The sequence below is a fragment of the Coregonus clupeaformis genome, chromosome 25 (assembly GCF_020615455.1).
Source record: "Coregonus clupeaformis isolate EN_2021a chromosome 25, ASM2061545v1, whole genome shotgun sequence".
Taxonomy (NCBI): domain Eukaryota; kingdom Metazoa; phylum Chordata; class Actinopteri; order Salmoniformes; family Salmonidae; genus Coregonus; species Coregonus clupeaformis.
The window spans coordinates 35,952,209-35,977,358 of record NC_059216.1 but is presented as its reverse complement, the minus strand read 5'-3'; the positions used below and the strand labels follow the sequence as shown (position 1 = coordinate 35,977,358).

General features: G+C 43.9%; 1 protein-coding gene across 1 annotated transcript; it reads right to left on the bottom strand.

Annotated features, from left to right (window-relative positions):
- Positions 1-6,114: 6,114 nt before the first annotated feature.
- zbtb24 (zinc finger and BTB domain containing 24) lies at positions 6,115-22,246 on the bottom strand. The gene is made up of 9 exons (XM_041848227.2): positions 22,181-22,246; positions 11,158-11,502; positions 10,261-10,960; positions 9,889-10,056; positions 9,530-9,697; positions 9,359-9,440; positions 7,777-8,041; positions 7,356-7,604; positions 6,115-7,027 (listed from the first exon to the last, which is right to left on the bottom strand). Exons 2-9 carry the CDS (start codon positions 11,452-11,454, stop codon positions 6,551-6,553), a joined length of 2,406 nt encoding a protein of 801 aa, XP_041704161.1. The 5' UTR covers positions 11,455-11,502; positions 22,181-22,246; the 3' UTR covers positions 6,115-6,550.
- Positions 22,247-25,150: the final 2,904 nt, after the last annotated feature.

Below are 25,150 nucleotides of genomic sequence, written 5' to 3'. Positions count from 1 at the left end.
CCCAAAATAATTATCTTGGGTTATAGTCACAGCCGTGTATATTCCCCCTCAAGCCGATACCACGACGGCCCTCAAGGAACTACACTGGACTTTGTGCAAACTGGAAACCACAGATCCTGAGGCCGCATTAATTGTAGCTGGGGATTTTAACAAAGCAATTTGAGGAAAATGCTACCGAAGTTCTATCACCCTCCCTTTGGCAAATCAGATCACGACTCCATTTTGCTCCTCCCTTCCTATAGGCAGAAACTCAAACAGGAAGTACCCGTGCTAAGGTCTATTAAACGCTGGTCTGATCAATCGGAATCCATGCTTCAAGATTGTTTTGATCACGCGGACTGGGATATGTTCCGGGTAGCCTCTGAGAATAACATTGACGCATACACGCGGACACAGTGATTGAGTTCATCAGGAAGTGTATAGGGGATGTTGTTCCCACTGTGGCTATTAAAACCTACCCAAACCAGAAACCGTGGATAGATGGCAGCATTCGCGCAAAACTGAAAGCGCGAACCACCGCATTTAACCATGGCAAGGTGACTGGGAATATGGTTGAATACAAACAGCGTAGTTATTCCCTCCGTAAGGCAATCAAACAGGCAAAACGTCAGTAGAGTCGCAATTCAACGGCTCAGACACGAGACGTATGTGGCAGGGTCTACAGACAATCACGGATTACAAAGGGATAACCAGCCACGTCGCAGACACCGACGTCTTGCTTCTGAACACCTTTACCCGCTTTGAGGATACCACAGTGCCACCGACGTGGCCCGCTCCCAAGGACTGTGGGCTCTCGTTCTCCGTGGCCGACATGAGTAAGACATTTAAGCTCATTAACCCTCGCAAGGCTGCCGGCCCAGACGGCATCCCTAGCCGCGTCCTCAGAGCATGCGCAGACCAGCTGGCTGGAGTGTTTACGGACATATTCAATCTCTCCCTATCCCAGTCTGCTGTCCCCACTTGCTTCAAGATGTCCACCATTGTTCCTGTACCCAAGAAAGCAAAGGTAACTGAACTAATTGACTATCGCCCCATAGCACTCACTTCTGTCATCATGAAGTGCTTTGAGAGGCTAGTTAAGGATCATATCACCTCTACCTTACCTGACACCCTAGACCCACTTCAATTTGCATACCGCCTCAATAGATCCACAGACAATGCAATTGCCATCGCACTGCACACTGCCCTATCCCATCTGGACAAGAGGAATACCTATGTAAGAATGCTGTTCATTGACTATAGCTCAGCCTTCAACACCATAGTAACCTCTAAGCTCATCATTAAGCTCAGGGCCCTGGGTCTGAACCCCGCCCTGTACAACTGGGTCCTGGAATTCCTGACAGGCCGCCCCCAGGTGGTGAAGGTAGGAAACAACACCTACACTTCGCTGATCCTCAACACAGGGGATCCACAAAGGTGCGTGCTCAGCCCCCTCTTGTACTCCCTGTTCACCCATGACTGCGTGGCCACGCATGCCTCCAACTCAATCATCAAGTTTGCAGATGACACAACAGTAGTAGGCCTGATCACGAACAATGACGAGAGCCTACAGGGAGGTGGTGAGGGCCCTGGTGGAGTGGTACAAGGAAAATAACCTCTCCCTCAACGTCAACAAAACGAAGGAGCTGATCGTACAGCAGAGGGAGCACGCCTCTATCAGCATGAACGGGACCGCAGTGGAGAAGGTGGAAAACCTTCAAGTTCCTCTGCGTACACATCACTGACAATCTAAAATGGTCCACCCACACGGACAGTGTGGTGAAGAAGGCGCAACAGCGCCTCTTCAACCTCAGGAGGCTGAAGAAATTCAGCTTGGCCCCTAATACCCTCACAAACTGCTTCACCGCCTGGTACGGCAACGGCACCGCCCACAACCGCAGGGCTCTCCAGAGGGTGGTGTGGTCTGCCCAATGCATCACCGGGGGCACACTGCCTGCCCTCCAGGACACCTACAGCACCCGATGTCACAGGAAGGCCAAAAAGATCATCAAGGACATCAACCACCCGAGCCACGGCCTGTTCACCCCGCTACTATCCAGAAAGTGAGGTCAGTACAGGTGCATCAAAGCTGGGACCGAGAGACTGAAAAAAGCGTCTATCTCAAGGCCATCAGACTGTTAAAAAGCCATCACTAGCCGGCTACCACCCGGTTACTCAACCCTGCACCTTAGAGGCCATAGACATGGAATCACTGGTCACTTCAATAATGGAACACTCGTCACTTTAATAATGTTTACATACTGCTTTACTCATTTCATATGTATATACTGTATTATATTCTACTGTATTTTAGTCAATGCCACTCCGACATTGCTTGTCCTAATATTTATATATTTCTTCATTCCGTTCTTTTACTTTTAGATTTGTGTGTATTGTTGTGAATTGTTAGATACCACTGCACTGTTGGAGCTAGGAATACAAGCATTTCGCTACACCCGCAATAACATCTGCTAAATATGTGTATGTGACCAATAAAATTTGATTTGATTTGCTGGAGAGAGAGGCTATGCTGCTAGCCTCATGACATGAATATGCACAGCCATCTCGAGACAACTCCGATATAACGTGTTTTTTCTCAAGGTTGCAGGGATGTCACGTGTCCTACTTATATCAGTACACTCATAACAACTTAAGCATTACGAAACTTCTATTTGATCAAATAAACCTCAGGTAGTAAATAAGCCATTACTTATTTTTACCACATTCGACACTCTCTCATTGACATTCATACAAAAACTCCTTTCTTGATGGCCGAAACAACGAAAAAACGCCACCTGCTGGAGGGAGACAGATTTTCCGCAGAGTTGGGCCTCTCTCTTCCTCGCTGGTAAAACCTATAGCAAAGATGTTCTAATTGTTCTCATTTTTCTATCAGTGCATCTAGTTTTGCCTCTTCCTCTCTGGCAGTACCAGCTACCATAGATAATGATAGAGGCCTTGATTGTTGTGTGTCGTAATGCGCTGCTGAGAGTGAACTGAGCAAGCGAATCGAGGAATCTGGGAGAAAGAGAGCGCGCTTGTTTGAAATGGAAAAGCGGCGGGGTAGCTATTGCTAAAGAAGAACATCAAGACCAAGCTGCTGATTTACTACTGGGATGCACTGCTGAGCGCTACATCCCGAGTGGTTCGTGCTGATTGTACGGAGATTGTAACAGCCGGTTAAATGGCGTCCCTTGACAAGGCAAGAACAAGATGTATGTCAGGAGAAGTGCAGTTTTATCATAATGAGAGTTATACTTGGAATATGGAGGAGGAATGGAGGGGAAAAGAGAGGCAGGGGAGGTCTAAGAGAGAGAGGGAAAGGTGAGCTTGAGTTGGTTAAAAATGGCTGAAAAAATTGAGATGGTTTGTTAAAGAAGAATGGTAGAAAGTGTAAGCAGAGTGAGTTGAAGACAGAAAGTGATGTTAAGTTATCCTGTATGAGCTTTTGTGCCGACTACATTACGTTGTTACAGGTGTCAAGCTTATGGGCATGTGGCAGCAGTGTGTAGGAGGGAGGTTCCTAGGTGTGAGAAGTGTGCAGAAGGGCATGAGACATAGGAATGTGTAGCATTGGGGAATGTAGTGGTATGTGTTAATTGTAGGGATGCCCATGGGGCTGGGGATCAGAAATGTCCCATGCGAGAGAGGCAAGTTGAGGTTTCCAGGGTTAGAGTAGTGCAGAAGTTGTCATATGTTGAGGCAGTGAAGAAAGTAGAGGAAGATAGGTCAAGGGGGAGGGATCATGAGAGGAGTGGTGTGAGTAGTAGATCTGTGCCAGTACAGAGGGATAAACCAACAAGTGATATATGTTTCAGTAAGATTGGATTTTTGGCATTTATAGCAATGGTTATCAACTGTACTGCAGGGATGGAACGTAAGTCGCAGAAAATAGAGGTTGTGGTGGCAGCTGCAGAGAGGTATTTGGGTGTGCGAGACTTGACATCAGAAGAGTTACAGGGTGTGTTAAGTGGCGGTGTCCCATTCTTTCAGGCTGTTGGCCTGAAGTAGGACTAAATAGATTTAAATAGTGGAGTATGGTGTTTATTATAATTTTTATGTTTTGTGTAGTGTAAGATGGTAGGGTATTAGTATTATTATTATTTAAGCAAAGTATAAGGGAGTTATACTCCATTCTAGTAGGTGGCTGTAATGCAGCATTTATTGGATGCCAACCGCCGTTAAACCTCATCGAAGAAGAAGAAAGTTCTCATCACCTAATGTTAGTGAGAGGAAGTCTGTCGCGGGTGGTGGGAGAGGATGGAACTAGGTGGAACTGGGCCGAAGTTATACAAATGTTCTCATCGATGAAACATCTGATCTCAGTACATTTTTCTGTTCCCAAAACTAGAATATGTTACGAACACAGTGCATTAAGTTTTATAGACTTGAGGTTTGCCAAAGTAAACATTTTTTTGTGTGTTGTTTAAAAGGAGCGCAAGGCCGAATTGGTTTGTGCACAAGCGCACTTCACGGAGGACGCGTTCCCTAACGGAAATATGCAAATACTGAAGTGAGAACGCAAACAGAAGTAGGAAATATGTAGTCTACATTTTAGAAGCTAACTTGACATTTTCCTGACCATTATTGTGTACTGATGTAAGAGGAATTATGTTAGGTTGCCTTTTAAAATATTTGCTAAGATGATGTATTGTTACTTTATACATGCTGAAACGGTAATTCGTTTTTGGCTAGACTATCTGTAAATGTCAACTACCCTTTTTAAAAAGTTGAGTGAAATTAGCACTCATCAACCTTGGATGTGTATTAAGTATGCATGTAAAGTGGACTTGAGTGCTGAATACCTAAACATATAAAACTTAATTTACCAGGAGAGATAGTGGACAAGCAAACATAAGAATCATCACAGACACCCTTGTATTGTGTGATATGTTTCTTGTTGAATATGTAATATAGTGAAACAAAATGTTTTAAATGCTTCAATCTACAGATTTAAGGGCATGGAAGTGGTAAACAATGGCATAAAAAGGCTTAAAGCAGTAAAGAGGAGAAAATACATTTACAATGGTTATTTCTGTATTAGTATTACCCACATCAGCCCATTAAAACACTTAGGTAGAGCAGAGAGGCCTTAGAGCATGTGGCTTTGCAGCACACGTGTTTGTTACATCTCCACACTGGAATGATTTTAACAGTGAAACACCACACAGGCCTCATTCCGCTCAGGTAGGAGGGTACCAGAAATAAATGAATAAAAACAAAACTAATGAAAGAGCACACAGGGCCACAGCACTTCAGGAGCACGCAGACACCAACAATATCCCTGGCATCAATACTGTCTCGGCTCGCTATTACAGCACCACAAATGTAAATCTATTAGAAGAGGATAAAATTGCTATTGAGAGGGGTGGCTGGAAACAACTGTACCGGGCAGATGGCGTTGTGTGGGCAAGCGGTTTGCTGATGTCAACGTTGTGAACAGTGCCCCATGGTGGCGGTGGGGTTAAGGTATGGGCAGGCATAAGCTACTGACAACGAACACAATTGCATTTTATCAATGGCAATTTGAATGCACAGAGTTACCGTGACAAGATCCTGAGGCCCATTGTCGTGCCATTCATCCGCCGCCATCGCCTCATGTTTCAGCATGATAATGCACAGCCCCATGTCGCAAGGATCTGTACACAGTTCCTGGAACCTAAAAATGTCCCAGTTCTTCCATGGCCTGCATACACACCAGACACGTCACTCATTGAGCATGTTTGGGATGCTCTGGATCGATGTGTACGACAGTTCCTAGTTCCGTCAATATCCTGCAACTTCCATTGGCCACAATCAACAGCCTGATCAACTCTAGACGAAGGATAGGTGCTCTCGCGGCACGAGGCAAATGGTGGTCACACCAGATACTGACTGGATTTCTAATCCACGCCCCTACTTAAAAAAAAAAAAAAGGTATCTGTGACTAACAGATGCATATCTGTGTTCCCAGTCATGAAATTCATAGATTTGGACCTATTTATTTAAATGGACAATTTTCCTTATATGAACTGTAACTCAGTAAAATCTTTGAAATTGTTGGATGTTGTGTTTATATTTTTGTTCAGTGTAGTTGCATGCTTCCAAATCTTAACGAATTTATTCACATATCAACTTAAATGTTTGACGTGCAAGTGTTGTCGCATTTATTCACAAAATAAGTTACGTTGGCAAATATTTTTTGCAACTACAAAACGGATTAAACAGTTGCAACTCATATGTTACATGTGCAAATCATACATGCTTGTACACTTAAGGCACTATTTTACCTTCATAATATAAACAATGCTTTTATGCCACCCCACAATACAATTTGTTTTACATTATGTGACTTGACATACAATATCAACATCCTGGTATTACTGCATAACTACATTTTATTTACAACCATTGTGACAAATGCATTTTACATCCATCTTCCAACCTGAGTGTGAACTAAGGCAAAGTCAATTGTGTTGGGCCAGACTGGTTTCCTTCAGTCAGTTCTGCTGTGCCCATACAGTCTATGGCTGGGCTGGTCCTGATACATGGCTGTTGACTCCTTTGCGTCGTCTACGGCCATGTATCAGGTCTATGGCGGGGCTAGGCTGGTGGTGTAGAGGTAGGAGACAGTACCAGCCTGTATCTGGAAGGTCTGGCCCTGGATATGGTGATTTGGGATCTGTTCACTGGTCTGACTGATTGAGATGGGCTGGCTGCTCTGGCTGTTGATGTGGATAGCCTGGGCCTGACCCTGCTGCTCTCTGCTCATCTGCCCCAGCATGGCGCCCTGGTCCTGGGTGACAGCCAGCTGAGAGAGGGTCTGGTGCTGGTGCATGACGTGGAGCTGCTGTACAGAGCCAGGGCCAGGGAGGGAGCCAGGCCTGGGTGCTATGTGTAGGGGCTGGGGCGGCCCGTGGTGGGCCTGAAGGTGCTCCATGTCCTCCTTGGATAGAGTGATGACATGCATCTGTTCAGGCTGACCTGCGACCCCAACCCCGTTGGTCATGTGTCCGTCCTGCAGGACGCTGATAGTCTGGATCTGCTGGTTGTGATGGTCCACGCTGCCCTGAATTGAATAATAATAATAATACATTGGATTTAACACGCCATTCAAATAACCAAAAGCTCAAAGCCCTATACCTTTATTGAGCCCTAGAGGGGAAACCCAGCATTGGACAAGCATAGGACAATACAGATACATAGACATACTGTACATCTGCACACATAGACCTGAGTACTGATGGCTGGTGTGTCCAAATACGATACAAATAAACAAAATAATAAACCCTGCATAAAAGCAAGGGGACTGTACAATACATTGTCAGCGTCCCAAATGGCACCCTATTCCCTACAAAGTGTACTACAATAGTAGTGCAGTATATAGGGAACTTTACCTGTGTGACCAAGGCCACGTTTTGCATGTGTCCTGACGGCTGGGTGAGGAGGGTCAGTCTGGAATGGGCCTGGTCTGCCGCCTCCGAGACCCCTCCCTCTGTTGTAGTAATAATGCTGATGCCCTGATCATGCCCACAGTGACTGGGCACAAAATTGAGGTTATCCACATCTCCAGTCACAACCAGCTGTATCTCCTGCTCTGGGTGGCCAGGTAGCTGGTACTGCTGAAGCTGTAGGATGCTGCGTACCTGTGTATAGATGATGTCATGTATTATAGCTGATATCAATGACCTACTTCACTATGATTGCCTACAGTGTCACAAAGCTCTGAGTGGTCCATAGTGTGGTTTTGAAATCTGTAATTTGTATTGTCGATTATACTGTAATATTGTGGCGTGACACTTAAAATGGCCTAACTACCTCCTCCGTTGCCCCTGTGGTGACCCCAGCCTCCTCCTCCACCACCCCAGCCCCGCTCTGGGCCTCCTCGGTGGTGATGGTGACTACGCTCTCCTTGTTGTGGGTTTTGGTGTGGGTCTTCAGGTTGTCCAGGCGAGCAAAGGACAGGTTGCAGAAGGAGCAGGTGAAGGGCTTCTTTCCGGTATGGGAGGCTACGTGACGTCGCCTGGCACTGGCGTCAGAGAATGACTTGTTGCAGACGTTACAGACATATGGCTTCTCTCCTCTGGAAACACAAACATGTTAACACTGGTAAATGGATATGGGTTGGATCACATTTTCTTTCATATTTATATAGACAAAAACGATAAGAAGCCCATTGACTACATCGAACCCGGCTCTCCCACTGCACTCTGCTTAGAGTTTTATGAAAGTACTCCATTGAGTCTGCAGCAGCTGAGCAGAGTGGCCCTGAGGACGATGCTGGGTATCAGAGCTCTGGAGGTCGTAGTTCAACTGGACATACCAAAGCAAATCATTAGCTTCCTCTGTTACCACTGACCCTGACACCATTATCTTACTAAGGAGAAGGAAGGAAGCTCAGAGACTGAAACCTTTCAATCAAACATCACAATTATCAAAATGCTACAGTCTGAACCTTAGATACCACTAGATTAGATGCATAAAAATAATATGCAGACAGCAAAGCACAGGTTTCCAAATGTACAAACCAACAGTATTTTCTCTTTGATGTCTTCAGAATGTGCCATATCAACACATTCGATACATATTTAAATAACAGAAGCATAGGAGGTTTTAATGGGGACTTTTCAGATACATTTTATTCTTAGAACTTCCATATCTTGTAAACCTACATAAAAGACAAATGGAGACCCTCAGGGAAAACGAGGAAGAGGGGGAGAGGAGAAAAGAAATGGAGGAGAGGAAGTGATTTTGGCAGCTTATCCTGTCCGCTCTGCAACACCAGCTGTGGACACTACACCAGCATTTTAGTCGCCATGACAATGCAACACAACCATTAGACAATCTCCCGAGTGGCGCAGTGGTCTAAGGAACTGCATCGCAGTGCTAGCTGTGCCACTAGAGATCCTGGTTCGAATCCAGGCTTTGTCGAAGCCTGCCGCGACCGGGAGACCCATTGGGCGGCGCACAATTGGCCCAGCGTTGTCCAGGGTAGGGGAGAGAATGGCCGGCAGGGATGTAGCTCAGTTGGTAGAGCATGGCGTTTGCAGCGCCAGGGTTGTGGGTTTGATTCCCACGGGGGGCCAGTATGAAAAATAAAAAAATAATGTATGCACTCACTAACTGTAAGTCGCTCTGGATAAGAGCGTCTGCTAAATGACTAAAATGTAATGTAAAATGTAAATATTTGTTGTGCTCTTCATGTGTAGAACACGTTCGTTATAAGCCCCTTCTGAGTTTGTCATCCTCACATGCACATACATTGTGTCATATTTTATGTGAAAATAAATAAAATAAACATACGGTAAGGGTGTTTTCTTCACCATCTCAGGATTGGTGTAGATACATTCTATGACTAGACCTTGTGGAATAACTCAACCTTGTATAAGTCATATCACACCTGTGAATCCTGATGTGCGTCTGTAAGGTGCTCTTGGCTGTAAAACACTTTCCACAGATCTCACAAGTGAAAGGCTTCTCACCTGTAACAACAACAAGATCAGCAACAACAACAACTTATTACATAGTAACACACTAGAATTTGTATAAGTTCAACCTCGTCTCACTCTACCTGTGTGGGTTCTCATGTGCTTCTTCAGTTGAGCTGCATCCATGAACCTACGTTGACAGTGTGCACATTCTGGTAAAGATTTACCCGTATGGACCCTGTAGTGGCTCTTTAGTTGTCTCTTCTGGCTGAACATCTTTCCACATTTGTCACAGCTGAATGATTTCTCCTCTAGGATTCAAAAGAGAGAATAACAGTCCAAGTCCAATTAATTAAAGGCAAACATACTTTAGCTATTCTGAATATGAAAGATGAAAGCAGAATTGAACAGGGATACATTTTATACATTTTGATTGAAGTTGTATACCCAAAGAAACACAGTAAAGCATTATCACTAGCTATAAGTCAGTCAAATAGGCAACCTGTGTGTAGGTTCATGTGATCCACTAGTGAGTGTTTGGTTGACAGGGCTTTAGAGCAGACGGTACAGACGAAGGGTTTCTCTCCAGTGTGCATCCGCTGGTGAACCAGGAGGGTGTGCTTCTGTGTGAAACTCTTCCCACACGCAAAACACTTGAACGGCTTTTCACCTGGTGGGAACATTTTAAAACATTATCACTCAGACCTATAAAAGAATACGCTTTAATCTAATTGGAGGGATAGTCACAGGCCTCACCTGTGAGGAACTTGTCAGAAATAAATATGTGCTAGTAATTCTGTTTATAATGAATTGAAATGAGCCAATAAAAACAATCCTGGAAGTAGTAGAGACTAGTAGAGGTCCCAGGCCTCACCTGTATGAGTTCTTTGGTGTATCTTTAAGAACAGGTGGCTTTTGAACACTTTCCCACAGTCTTCACACCGTGCCTCTGTGTTGGGGTATTTTCTCTTCCTGCCCCTCTTCCCTGGTTCTCTGCATTCAGACGTAGTGTCGTCCCGGTCCCCCACTCTGTAGCCCTTAAATTTCACTGGTGGCCTGATCTTCCTCTTACTCTGCCGCCTAGTACGGGCTGATCTAGGATCATAGTCTGCATCATCAGAATCTCTTATTGGAGAAGCCAGTTTATCATGTGACTCAACCAGACATTCTTCAGTGTCTACACAGTCTACTGTGACATCATTAACTATAACCTGCTGTTTTTCATTGGCTGCTTCCTGGATGGTGATGACATCACTTCTTACTTCCTGTTTATTGGACTCTTCCAATATCTTCACAGACATGTCCACTTCATTCTTCCTGGGACGACCCCTTTTCCGTTTCGGCTGCATCGCTGACGATGTCCCTCCTCCCAGTCCTTTACCTTCTCCACTGTCTGTATTCACTTCCGGTCTCACCTCGAAACCAGGATAGGTGATGTTACTAAGGCCTCTTCCCTCTACACCCGGATAGGTAATGTTCAGGTTATGGTCCGCATGGGCTTTCACAAGGTCACTAACCTCTAGGAGTCTGGCCAGGTCTAGTAGCTGCTCGGTAACGCTCTCCTCCACAGATACCTGCAGGGGTAGAAATGGAAGAAAATCACTCTCAGATGAAAGATCCTTGAATTTTCAGTGCACGTAAAAATTATTACACTCCTTGAATTCAATGTAAAATGCACATTTATGTAAATGTATAAATGATTTTGGTTTCCCCCTGGGATTTCACTCCACAGAACCCCGTTTCCATCAACCCCATTTCCACCCCTAGATACCTGGGCACTGTAGATGAACTCCAGTACAGCGCCGAAGGTCTCCGCCGCCATGCCGTCCAGCCTGTAGGTAGACTGGCTGATCTGCTCCTCAGCAGTGAACATGAGGGAGAAGTAGTCACTGCTGGCGGCCAACAGGGCCTTATGTGCTTTGAAGTGCACATCTTCTACGATAAGGGTGATGTCACACAGGAGCTCTCGTTTTCTCAGCTTGTCAAACTTGCAGAGGATGGTGTCCTTGTGTGTTGTTGAATGAAGGGCTGTGAGGGAGGTGGGTGTGATTAGGGTCTTCTCAGACATTTTCTTGAGGATGGATTGTGAAGTATGATTCTAACCAAACCTCACCACCTGCAACAAAGTGAAACTGTCGTAGTAAATATATTATGTTATAGCTTGGTCTGGCTAAAATTTTGTGCATGACCCATCTTGTGTTGGGCCTTCGGATTTAATACAATGGACAAAGACTTCTATCTTGTCGGCCTTGTCAGCAGGTGGCTAAGAACAACACCCACGCCATAGGTCTCTCAGTCCTTCCAACTCACGAGTTCTCCCATGACACACACAAACACAAACACACACACACACACACACATTATTACTGATAACACACGCACACACAAAATCCCTTCTTTTAGGCTGAACATCTGAAGACAGACAACCCGACTCAGAGCCAATGCAATGGAAGTGACCTCGCCCAACTCATCAGGACCAATCAGAAGATCAGAACTCCTAGAATCAACCTACTTTATTTTATTGTATAAAATGTCAGCACACAATGTTTAGGGCGCTCTCAGATATCTCCCTACGAGATTGACGGACGGGTCCGTGCACGCTATTTACAGATATCTTTACCTCTGAATAAACTGCCTTATATTATACAATTATCCACCGTGTCCGAAAGTCTCTACTTGGTCTCCGTTCTCCAGTAAACTTGTTTTATCAACAAAACTTGGTAGCAGAGGATGGTTTTCTAACTCTGAATTCGGTCCATAAAAGTTGATAGAGACAGGAGACAAGTAAGAGACGGATCTGAAAGGACGGGTGACCCTGTCCGCAGGAGCAGCCGGGAATCCAGCTCGCCTCAGGAAACTGATCTAGACGGCCGTCAATACAAAGGTAAGCAGAACCTGTTAAAACAAAATCTGCATATTGTATTATAGGATAAACCCAAATTATGATCAGTAGTACTGGGCGTGAGTATGGATTACTGATAAATTTATAACATATCTATTATGACTCAAAAGGCACATATGTGAAGATATCTGAATTCTTTAGGTTTTTACTGTTGAAATGTGACTCTCTAGAGAGGAGTCTAGTTACAGTGGTTCACAAGAGAAGGACCGACTTTTATTTTCTGTTGAAATGTGATTCTCTAGTGAGGAGTCTATTTACAGAGGTTTGGTTCACTAGAAATGGACCCTTTTATTTTTACTGTTGAAATGTGACTCTCTAGGGGAGGAGTCTAGTTACAGAGGTTGAGGTTCACGAGAGACGGACCCTTTTATTTTTTGCTGTTGATATCTGAAATCTTAGGTTTTTACTGTTGAAATGTGACTCTAAGAGAAGAAGTCTAGTTACAGTGGTTTTATTTCCTGTTGAAATGCGGCTTTCTAGTGAGAAGCCTATTACAGTTTTTGGTTCACAAGCGATGGACCCTTTTATTTGATCCACAAGAGAAGGATCTGGTGACTTGATAAAAAGATTCAGATAGTCGGGTTGAGTTAATTCCGTGAGAATCCAAGTCCAGAAAAGGTTCTCCCGACTAGACGCCAGTTGAATGGTTTAAACGACTGGGAGTCTCCTTGAGGAGAATCAAAAAAAATATATAATAAAAAATACAAGTTCAGATAGTCGGGCAATTTGGTTGACGTGGCACTCAACTATATGTACTGTGAGGAACTTAAACTGAATTCGTGTGTTGATGCTGATATGTAATGAAAAATGTAATTGTTGAAATGATAACCTGAATGTTGTGTAAGATTGGCCGTTTCATGAGACTAACTAGTTGATAACTTTTAAGAGGACCACCGAGTCCTATTTTGCCTGTTATGTAGCCGCTGCGCTAAAAGCTGACTTGAACTTTTTCCCTCTTGCGGTGTTGGTATTTCAATAATTCCTAGAATTAGATTGATAATTGTTTTGGAAGCGCTCGAGTTTGCTAATATATTCTTCCAAAAGGCGATTCTGATACCTTTTGGGAAAATATATAATAATTCGAATAATTGAAAAACAATAATAACTTTTGCAAAATAATTCCCAAAATTAAATTGATAATTATTTTGGGAGCGCTCGAGTTTGCTAATATATTGTTCCAAAAAGGGCGATTCTGATACCTTTTGGGAAAATATATAATAACTTCGAATACCTGAAAAACAATAATAACTTTTGCTAAATAAATCCCTAGAATTAGATTGATAATTATTTTAGGAGCGCTTGGGTTTGTTAATGTATTCTTCCAAAAGGGCGATTCTGATACCTTTTGGGAAAGTATATAATAGCTCGAGTACCTGAAAGACAATAATAACTTTTGCAAAATAATTCATGGGATTAAATTGATGATTGTTTTGGGAGCGCTCGGGTTTGTTAATATATTGTTCCAAAAGGGCGGTTCTGATAGGCCTACCTTTTGGGAAAATATATAATAATTCGAATAATTGAAAAACAATAATACCTTTTGCAAAATAATTCCTAATAATAAAGCATTGAACATTTTTTTGTGTACGAGGGTGGGACATCAGAGATAAATCTCAGTCAGCGCCAAGAATACATTGCTGGATTCGGCCAGTGACGGGCTAAGAGCACCAAGATAGTCTAATAAACTGTATAACCATGGCAACCACTACCGTCCCAAAACTCAAATTTAATGAATATCTAGATCAAAGAATACAGGATAGAGCGGGAGGGAAAGAACAGTATAAGACAGTAAAGAAAGTGTGGGAGGGAGTGAGACTCAAATGGACACAGGCAGGTTACTTTAGCGGGGGTGCCCCGTCTAAGGGCAACTCATCTCTATGGAGATAGAGCTAGGGGAGGCAGTGAGGGAAGGAACAGAAAGTGAAGTGAAAAGGAATAAGTCTCACTTATTCAAGAAGGAAGGGACTAAACACAGAGAGAGAGCAGAGGCTGAGCTAAGGATAGGGTACGTGGGCAATTGAGGAAACACGACGAGCACACCCATACAAGAAACCAGACATGATGGGTGTGGTGATTGAACCCACAACTGAGACAACACCAATAGTGGGGACACAGTCCATGAGTGACATACCAGCGCCCTCAGCACCACTGTATCCGACCCTGCCACAGGAAGCGAAGAGCACACCACCCGCATACACACCCACTCCTCCAACTAACCCTTATAACCCATTCCTAAGTCCTGCAGTGGTACAAGCGCCTGTGTTCGTGGTGCAAGGAGGACACCTAGTGGGGAACATGGCACTAAGACCATACCATTGCTCTTCCAATGGGGCCCTTCCAATTTGAAGCATCAATTCCTATATTGTCCCAACTGTCCAATCAACCTATTAGGAAGGGACCTATTGTGCAAACTGAAATGTTCAATCTACCTTACCGAAAAGGGGTGTGGAGGTTTCCATTGATCCCATTACCTCCACACCAGTTCATCCAGTTAGGGTGCTGATGCTACCCATCATCCCAACCCCAGTGCTCTCCCTGACCCAAGAAATATACTGGTTGAAGTGCATCGAATCCGGCCAAGGAACCCCTGAGGTTCAATTCAAGTTCAACCAGCTGAGACAACTCATTTACACATTTCACCCATACAAGACTCCTCAAGCTGAAATCCACTGTACACTTAATGTGACTGATAATGATGTCAACCCATATACCGATGACTGGGATGAAAACATGATGCACCTGACACCAACAATCAGATGTTGTACCATAGTGTGTGGACAGGAAGGAGTGGCTGCTCCGGTTATCCTACCTTCCCATTTGAAATCCTGGTACCTACTGGGCGAAGAATCTGCTCCCCATGTTACACTGGCAGTTGGAAACGGTTTTGAAGCAAGGAGCCTTGGGCCTATGATCAGAAGAGCATCCAAACTCCAGTGGGAACCCACCCAAACTCCAGGAATAACCACAGCGACCACTGAGAACATGTGGAGGTTTATGACAGTTGACACAGAGGAACATTGCCTTCCTGAACGTTTGACTCTCCCAAGACACCATGGTAAACCTTACACAGACCACCCCTCATCACAAGCACTGCTTTCCACCATTGATGAAGGCATATGGACACACACCCCATTTGATGTTGGACAACTACAGGTGGCACCAGTCACCATCACCTTACTCAACCCTGATCAAATTCCTATCTACCGAACACAGTACCGTCTGAAACCTGAACAGACCATGGGGATCAAACCAACCATAGATGGGTTGTTGGGAGCTCGTGTCATATATCGCACTGTGTCTCCATGGAACACACCAATCTTACCAGTCTTGAAAACAGGAGGTGAAACATACCGGATGGTACAAGACTTCCGAGCAGTGAACGACGTCACTGCACCCATTGACCTACCTGTCCCTGACCCTCACATTACACTGAGTAATCTCTCACCAAAACACCAATACTTCACCGTTGTGGATCTGGCTAATGCCTTCTTCAGCATTCCACTGGATGAGGCTTCACAGCCTCTCTTTGCCTTCACATATGAACATCAACAGTATACGTATTCGGTTCTTCCACAGGGTTACAGGTGTTCTCCCGGAATCTTCAATCATATCCTAAAGACACACCTGGCTGAATTGAAAATCCCTGAAGGAGTGATACTCATCCAATATGTAGATGACCTTTTGCTGGGGGGCTCCCACATCTGATCTCTGTCTACAAATGACAAAAACCCTACTTGACTTCTTGGCTGTCAAAGGCTACAAGGTCAAAATGAGCAAAGTCCAGTCCTGTCGCAGAACTGTCCTTTTCCTTGGCAGAGAAATCTCAGGAGAAGGTGCTGGTCTCTCGAAATCCCACCGAGATTCCATACTCCATCATCCACGTCCCACCACAGTGTCAGGCATGTTGTCCTTCCTTGGGTTGACAGGGTACAGCCGTACCCACATCCCTGACTACACATCCAGGACTGAACCACTGAGAGAAATAGTGAGAGAAGCAGGACCAAGAAACTTACACTCCTCACTTACCTGGACACCTGAAGCATCAACAGCGTTTGCTCTCCTAAAAACCGATCTCTCGGTGGCAGCAGCTCTGACAGCACCCGACTACAAAAACAAATTTCATCTTGATGTTTCTGAAAAGGAGGGGTTCACTTCTTCCATCCTTTTTCAGAAACAAGAGGGGGAGAGAAGAGTACTGATGTATCATTCCTCTAAGTTGGACCATATTGAAGCAGGTCAGACAACATGTTCCAGGTACGTGGCTGCAGTGGCAAAAGCTATTGAAAAAACCGCCCACCTGGTAATGTGCCACAAATTGGAAATCCATACGCACCATGGGGTTGCAGCATATCTGATGAGCAAGGAATTCACGTTCAGCGCTGAAAGAAAGAACAAAATCCAGAATAAATGCACCCAATCACACATTACTTTTGTCAACACCGACAAAAACATGGCAGACGCACTCAATGCAGAAGAAGGGTTGGCACACTCCTGCGAAGAGAGGGCGGCACAGGAACTGAAACTGCGACCAGACTTGGGAAACGAACCCCTTACCAATCCTGATCTATGGTTGTACACCGATGGATGCTGCTATAGAGGAGAAGAAGGGAACATAGCAGCATATGCAGTGGTACAGCAGCTTCCAGACGGGTCACACGTGACCCTGGAATCAGACATCATCCCACAACCTGCCTCAGCCCAACTAGCTGAGATCATTGGTTTGACTCAAGCCCTGGAAAAGGCTGAAGGAAAGACTGTGAACATCTACACTGACTCAGCATATGCTCATGGAGCAGTCCATACAGATGGACCACAATGGGTCAGACGTAACTTCACCACAACAGGAAACCTTCCGATCAAACACAAGGCACAAATGGAGAGACTGATAAAAGCAGTCTCACTACCTGAGCAGGTGGCCATCATGAAGTGCAAAGGACATCAGCAACTCAAGAACAAAGTCAGCGAGGGAAATGACGCAGCTGACAAAGCAGCCAAGAAAGCTGGGGGCTACACTCCAAGACAGATGGTGCTGCAGACTCAACCAGCTAGAACAGAACTCACAGACCAACACATAAAGGAACTACAATTCACAGCGGGCCCGTATGAGCACTCGGTATGGGGACAGATGGGAGCCACCAAAGGACCTGATGAACTTTGGAGATGCCATGACGGCAGGTTGGTGGCCCCAGCTAATCTCTGCCCCGAGCTGATACGTGAGGCTCATGGGCCCACCCATGAAGGGAAACTCAAAACTTTACAGAAGGTTTCCCATATTTGGTGGCACCCACACATTAAGGACATGACAGACTTGTTTTGTGATGAGTGCAGCATTTGTGGCAGCCACAACCCAAAGAAACCTTTCCAAACACCCATGGGTTCATACCCAGTACCTAATGCATGTTTTCAGGACATTAGCATAGATTACACTGACATGGGGGGCTGATAATGTAACTAATGGGAAAAGGTACTTATTGGTAATGGTAGATCGATTCTCCAAATGGGTTGAGGCAATACCAACAGCACGTGAGGATGCTAGGTCAGTTATTAAGTGGCTGCAGACTGAACTCATACCAAGGTATGGGGTTCCAAGACAAATTCGATCCGACAACGGGTCCCATTTCAGTAACCAACACCTGAGACAGGTGGAGGAGAGGTTCGGCATTGTGCACAAGTTTGGGTCTGTGTACCGGCCGCAATCTCAGGGGCCTCGTGGAACGCGCCAATCAAACTTTGAAGGCTAAGATAGCCAAGGTATGTGCAGGTTCAAAGTTGACGTGGGTTGAAGCTCTGCCCCTGGCGTTGATGGCCATGAGAGCCTCTCCAGGAGCAGGCACCCATCTCTCTCCACATGAGATTATGACTGGTAGAGTCATGCCTGGTCCACCAAGGGGAGGGAGGTCATATGCCCGCCCTTGATGTACAACAAATTGTAATGTCTGAATATGTGAGAAAACTAACGGAACTCTCTGCAGCTCTCTCCAAACAGATTCACAAGGTCCAAGAGGGGGAGCTGACGGGAGATCCGGCGCTGCTGAAGGTAAAAGTTGGCGACTGGGTAAGGATCAAGGTTCACAAGAGAAAGTGGCAAGATCCCAGGTGGACTGGACCGTACGAAGTGAAGGAGGTTACTTCACACTCAGTCCAGGTCAAAGGTAAATCAGGCGCACCTTGGCACCACTTGACACATTGTACACCAGCACCAACTCCTTCCAGAACCCTGACTGAAGTCAGAAGTGATTTAATCACATTAAATTCGGATCAAATTCTTGACACCAACACTATCTGAATATGTGGAGGAGACTCCCATCTTCAGATACTGGAGGGGGAAAGACAGAGGAGGGACAGACCACCATGGGAGAGACTGGGGTGCTCTGCTCCACTCCTTGTTTTGCTGATTGTAACTATTGGGGTTATCTAGGAATCATACTCTGGTCAGTACAGCACATGACACAGACACCCATTACACCCACTAGTAAACCTAACGACACATTCAATGCCACAACCATACGTCCGACCAACCTGCACTCCGACACATTGAGCCCAGATCAGAATGTAAGCCACAGCCACCACGTAAATAAACGACAAGTTGTCTCTAACACCCTTTCCTGTGGGCCCAGACAATTGTATAGAAGCACCACATTATGTATACCCTTTAATGTTACCACTACTGCGACAGTGCCGTGGGTAGACTTCAGAGACCTTTCCTACTACCGTGACTGGGACTGGTATATGACAGTGGGGGACACCCATAGCGATTGGACTTGGACAAACTTGGTATGTGAGACTAATTATGACTGGTCCAGTTGCACCTCTACTACATTAGGGAAAACAATGGAGGAAACTCTTGACTTTGACAAAAGCTCTAAAGGACTCAAATTTACTATCTATCCTGGTATTGCATTAGGCTGCCAGGACTTTAGACTTGCTCCTTATGTAAGCTGTACCACTGCACCAGTCCATTGGAATGTTCGAATTTGTCATATTAATAACACAAAAGCACAGGCTATTAATGAAAATGGTAATAAGAATAATTCTATTATTTTACTTACCACTCCACCTACTTTGGATGATGTAATCCTGACCGCTACAGGTGTCTCCGGCCTTTCTAACAACTGGCTCTTGTTGACTGAGGAAGCGGCAAAGGTGACTCATCAGAGTTGTGTGGTTTGTATGGAGGCACGGCCATTGCTTCGCATTATCCCTGCCGCCATTACGCCAGAATGCTTCCTGTCTGTCATGAAACATGACAACCCTTCCGCCAATTGTACACTATGGGACGTAGTTCATCCCTTGGTTACTAAAGCAACTAAGAAACCAATTTTTTCCTATCAGGTGGCTAGAGCTAACTTTACCTGTGTTAATCTCACGAAAGGTCTACCATTGTTGGGTATGGTACCTGTTGGATGGTGTCGGTTTATCTATACGCCTAATGCTGAGTTTAAACCTGTTTCCAGGGCTGATGTCTGGTGGTGGTGTGGAGGCGTTCATCTGTTTGATGGACTGCCTGGAAATGCCACAGGCACCTGTGCACTAGTCTCTCTTTTTGCTACCAATTTCTGTGTATCCAACAGGTGTTCAGGAGCTGGTGACCCATGTGTCTGACTTAATTCCTACCAGGACCAGGCGCGCTGTGGGCCTACTCATGGGGACCCAACCTACATTGATGCAATTGGGGTCCCTAGGGGGTACCAGATGAGTATAAATTGATTGACCAAGTAGCCGCAGGTTTTGAATCTTCATTTTGCTGGTGGTGCACAATTAATAAAAATGTTGACAGAATCAATTATGTCCATTTTAATGTTCAAAAATTAGGCAATTGGACACAACAAGGTTTTGAGGCGGTGCATGGCCAGTTGGCTGCGACCTCTCTCATGGCTTTCCAAAATCGTATTGCTGTCGACATGCTCCTGGCTGAAAAAGGAGGAGTATGTGCTATGTTTGGTGAACAATGTTGTACCTTTATTCCCAACAATACAGCCACAGATGGCAGCTTGACTGTCGCCCTGGAAGGGTTACGAACTCTTAATGGCAAAATGAAGAGCCACTCAGGGTGGATACTTCAATGTGGGACTCTTGGATGGATGCGTTTGGTAAATATAAAACGCTTGTTTCTTCTATACTTGTATCCATCTCTGTTTTTGCTGCAATTCTAGTGCTTTGTGGATGCTGTTGCATTCCATGCATACGGACGCTGACAACCAGGATTATAACCACCGCTATTGATCCACATCCTGCAGATAACGGTCAGATGTTTCCTTTGCTTGCTATTGACGATGCTGACCAAGGATATCTGGATGATGAATAGCATCTAAGCTTTTGTCACGTCTCTTGTGAGACGTGAAGAGGGGGAATGTAAAACTTTATCTTCTGATAAAGTTTTCCCTATTTTGCCAAATTGCAGCATTTAAGCTTTATGTCACGTCTCTTGTGAGACGTGAAGAGGGGGAATGTAAAACTTTATCTTCTGATAAAGTTTTCCCTATTTGCCAATTACACTGTTAGCTTGTGTCACGTCTTAAGTTTTCCTTCTTTACTGTTACTTGGTCACGTCTCTGGGGAGACGTGAAGAGAGGGATTTGTCGTAGTAAATATATTATGTTATAGCTTGGTCTGGCTAAAATTTTGTGCATGACCCATCTTGTGTTGGGCCTTCGGATTTAATACAATGGACAAAGACTTCTATCTTGTCGGCCTTGTCAGCAGGTGGCTAAGAACAACACCCACGCCATAGGTCTCTCAGTCCTTCCAACTCACGAGTTCTCCCATGACACACACAAACACAAACACACACACACACACACACATTATTACTGATAACACACGCACACACAAAATCCCCTCTTTCGGCTGAACATTTTCCCAAAAAACACACACACACACACACACACATTATTACACACACACACATTATTACTGATAACACACGCACACACAAAATCCCTTCTTTTAGGCTGAACATCTGAAGACAGACAACCCGACTCAGAGCCAATGCAATGGAAGTGACCTCGCCCAACTCATCAGGACCAATCAGAAGATCAGAACTCCTAGAATCAACCTACTTTATTTTATTGTATAAAATGTCAGCACACAATGTTTAGGGCGCTCTCAGATATCTCCCTACGAGATTGACGGACGGGTCCGTGCACGCTATTTACAGATATCTTTACCTCTGAATAAACTGCCTTATATTATACAATTATCCACCGTGTCCGAAAGTCTCTACTTGGTCTCCGTTCTCCAGTAAACTTGTTTTATCAACAAAACTCAATCTGAAACATAATTTGCAAGAAATAGGCCTAATAAAGTGCAGTAAATTGCATGGAATATGTTGAGATTGGCACAAAGCTGTGATGTGACCATTATAATTCACACAGTTCATAATTGTGAGCCTGCTTGAAATTTTTCATATAGCCCATCAATCTTATCTGAACTTTTCAGGGCTCAGCTGACGCCACACACATTCACACATAATTCGCTACTGCAGCCTACAGAACAATGAGTGCTCCAGGCGCTCTCACTAGAGAAAACAATTCTCTCGATTTTGTAGCGTTTTTTCACATAGATACAGCATTTGTCGACCAATAGCTGTTTGGGACCTTAGTAAGAGCTGTTGAAGAGCCACAGGACAGATCAATTTAGCGATCACTGGTCACAAAGTCACTGAGAAGTGTGCACATACATTTTTGCATCGTTTCAAACAGCGACACAACACAGGCGGGCGCCATGTAAGCTTTCTACATTATACACAATGAATGCACTTCAAGTGGAACCCAAAATCCAAACAAGATAACACTGTTCAGTGAAAATACTAAGAAACTTTCTCAGCATTTCTATCATAGTTGCAAACACTGCAATGCCTTTTTAACAATATATCAAGCTTTCAGGACCTTACCGTCTCTTCTTCGCAGTCGTTCAGATTATCGCGAGATGTGGAGGTTGTTCACTGGTGTTTCAGGTTCGCGCAGTTTGAATTCACGATCTTTATATGCTTTGGTTGGTACCATTTTTCAAATTCTCACTGCATTAATCTATCCACTGTGTTGTTATATCTATGCCCAGGAGCAAGGAAATGTTTGTTTATGGGAGTCGAATAGTTATTATTATTACTCCGTGGTCGAATCTTTCACATTATTATAATAAATGTTGTTTAGGCGAATCTTTATAGATCTCCAGACTCCAGTCATGCCTGTTGTTTGACTAAGGTAAACTGGAACAACTTGTGGGACATTCTTACAGTATCAATGATGTAAATATAAATAATTGGTCAGTATCCTAGCATTTTATATCATAAATAACTGGTAGTCCCACCAGAGGCTAATAGAGCAGGATTTCTATGTAATGATTCGGGGTTAATTATACAGAGTAATAAATGAGTTGATAAACTCGTACAGCCTGCAGGTAGGTCAAACATTTGTTGGAGAAGTACTGTTATGCATCATAAGACTATGGGCAAGTAAGTGTTTTATCTGTAAATTAAAATGTTTTAAAAGTAATATTTCTGCAACTTTTTTTCTGAATAGAGAATTAATGAGGTTATTATGCAAATGTAGGCTATTTTAACTTCAAAATCCTAAACAGTGTTGGATATGTTTCATCCAGATTATTAAAAATGAAAAGGTTGACAAAAAAGGTTGAATGTTGAGCACTTAATTAAGTCAAGTGGATCGGTTGTGGTTTTACAAATAGCATATTGTATTTGCTGTGTAATAAACCATAACCAACCAACCCACTTATCCTTAACCTTTAGCCCAGATTGCAATATCTGGAACACTGTCCAGCTGTTTTGATATAATTTACATTTGATAATAATTACCTTAACATATAACCTAAAGGTGTTTGCACAAATCAGGTAAAATGTAAATGTATAACACAATTCAAGTGTCTAGGTAGTATTTTGTAGTTTTTCTCCCAGCAGAATCATCCTGAGATGAAGTGTGTGAAGGTATGGTGGTGGGTGGGGGTGTGGTGGGTTTCTCCATAGCTGTGTGCATCGCTGAGGCCCTCCCCTACTGCTCTGTGACCTTCATAGCAGACAGGTTTACCCATTGACACCACCAGCGATGTGGCTGCTGGGATCCTGATTTGCTCACCGTTCCCAGGTGAGGCACGGTCTTATCGATTGTTTATTAACAATCAATGACTTACTGGTTTCTGATCACTTCATGTGAATCGGCAGACAATACGATATATAACTTTGCTATGCTATAGGAGGTGTACTAGGCTAACTATGTGTTAAAACACCAGTCTCAACGTCAACAGTGAAGAGGATGCTGACCTTCTAGGCAGAGTTGAAAAGAAAAAGCCATATCTCAGACTGGCCAATAAAAATAAAATATTAAGATGGGCAGTCGCCTCTTCATTGTTGACGTTGAGACTGGTGTTTTGAGGGTACTATTTAATGAAGCTGCCAGTTGAGGACCTGTGAGGTGCCTGTTCTCAAACTAGACACTAATGTATTTGTCCTCTTGCTCAGTTGTGCACCGGGGCCTCCCACTCCTCTTTCTATTCTGGTTAGAGCCAGTTTGCGCTGTTCTGTGAAGGGAGTAGTACACAGCGTTGTACGAGATCTTCCGTTTCTTGGCATTTTCTCGCATTGAATAGCCTTCATTTCTCAGAACAAGAATAGACTGACGAGTTTCAGAAGAAAGTTATTTGTTTCTGGCCATTTTGAGCCTGTAATCGAACCCACAATTGCTGATGCTCCAGGTACTCAACTAGTCTCAAGGCCAGTTTTATTGCTTCTTTAATCAGCACAACAGTTTTCAGCTGTGCTAACATAATTGCAAAAGGGTTTTCTAATGATCAATTAGCCTTTTAAAATGATAAACTTGGATTAGCAAACACAACGTGCCATTGGAACACAGGACTGATGGTTGCTTATAAATGGGCCTCTGTACGCCTATGTAGATATTCCATAAAAAATCAGCAGTTTCCAGCTACAATAGCCATTTACAACATTAACAATGTCTACACTGTATTTCTGATCAATTTGATGTTATTTTAATGGACAAAAATATTGTTTTTCTTTCAAAAATAAGGACATTTCTAAGTGACCCCAAACTTTTGAACAGTAGTGTATAACATAACAAAATGTGGAAAAAGTGAAAGGGTTTGAATACTTTCCGAATGCACATACATACATATTTTTAAAATTTATTTTCCTTTATTATTTTCCACTAACCCTACCACCGCTCCCCTAATTGGAGTGAACTAATGAACACTTAGGCATCTACTTCCCACTTATACATACTATATACATTTTACTGACACTATCTATTTTACAATAGTTATATTTTGTTTGTTTTTAGTCCTGTCCTTCCTCAACCCCTCCCATCTATTTGTGATGTCCATCCAGTTTGAGTTCTATTTGTCATATATTTTTAACTGTGCTGTTTAACAAAAGTTCTGAACCTACAGTGGGGGGAAAAAAGTATTTAGTCAGCCAGCAATTGTGCAAGTTCTCCCACTTAAAAAGATGAGAGGCCTGTAATTTTCATCATATGTACACGTCAACTATGACAGACAAATTGAGGAGAAAAAAATCCAGAAAATCACATTGTAGGATTTTTTATGAATTTATTTGCAAATTATGGTGGAAAATAAGTATTTGGTCACCTACAAACAAGCAAGATTTCTGGCTCTCACAGACCTGTAACAACTTCTTTAAGAGGCTCCTCTGTCCTCCACTCGTTACCTGTATTAATGGCACCTGTTTGAACTTGTTATCAGTATAAAAGACACCTGTCCACAACCTCAAACAGTCACACTCCAAACTCCACTATGGCCAAGACCAAAGAGCTGTCAAAGGACACCAGAAAAAATTTTGTAGACCTGCACCAGGCTGGGAAGACTGAATCTGCAA

Coding starts and splice junctions, on each gene's coding strand:
- zbtb24 (XM_041848227.2), bottom strand. CDS start 11,454: ATGTCTGAGAAGACCCTAATCACACCCACCTCCCTCACAGCCCTTCAT. Junction 9,698..9,888: donor TCACATGAACCTACACACAG/GTTGCCTATTTG, acceptor TTTGAATCCTAG/AGGAGAAATCATTCAGCTGT. Junction 9,441..9,529: donor GCACATGAGAACCCACACAG/GTAGAGTGAGAC, acceptor TTGTTGTTACAG/GTGAGAAGCCTTTCACTTGT.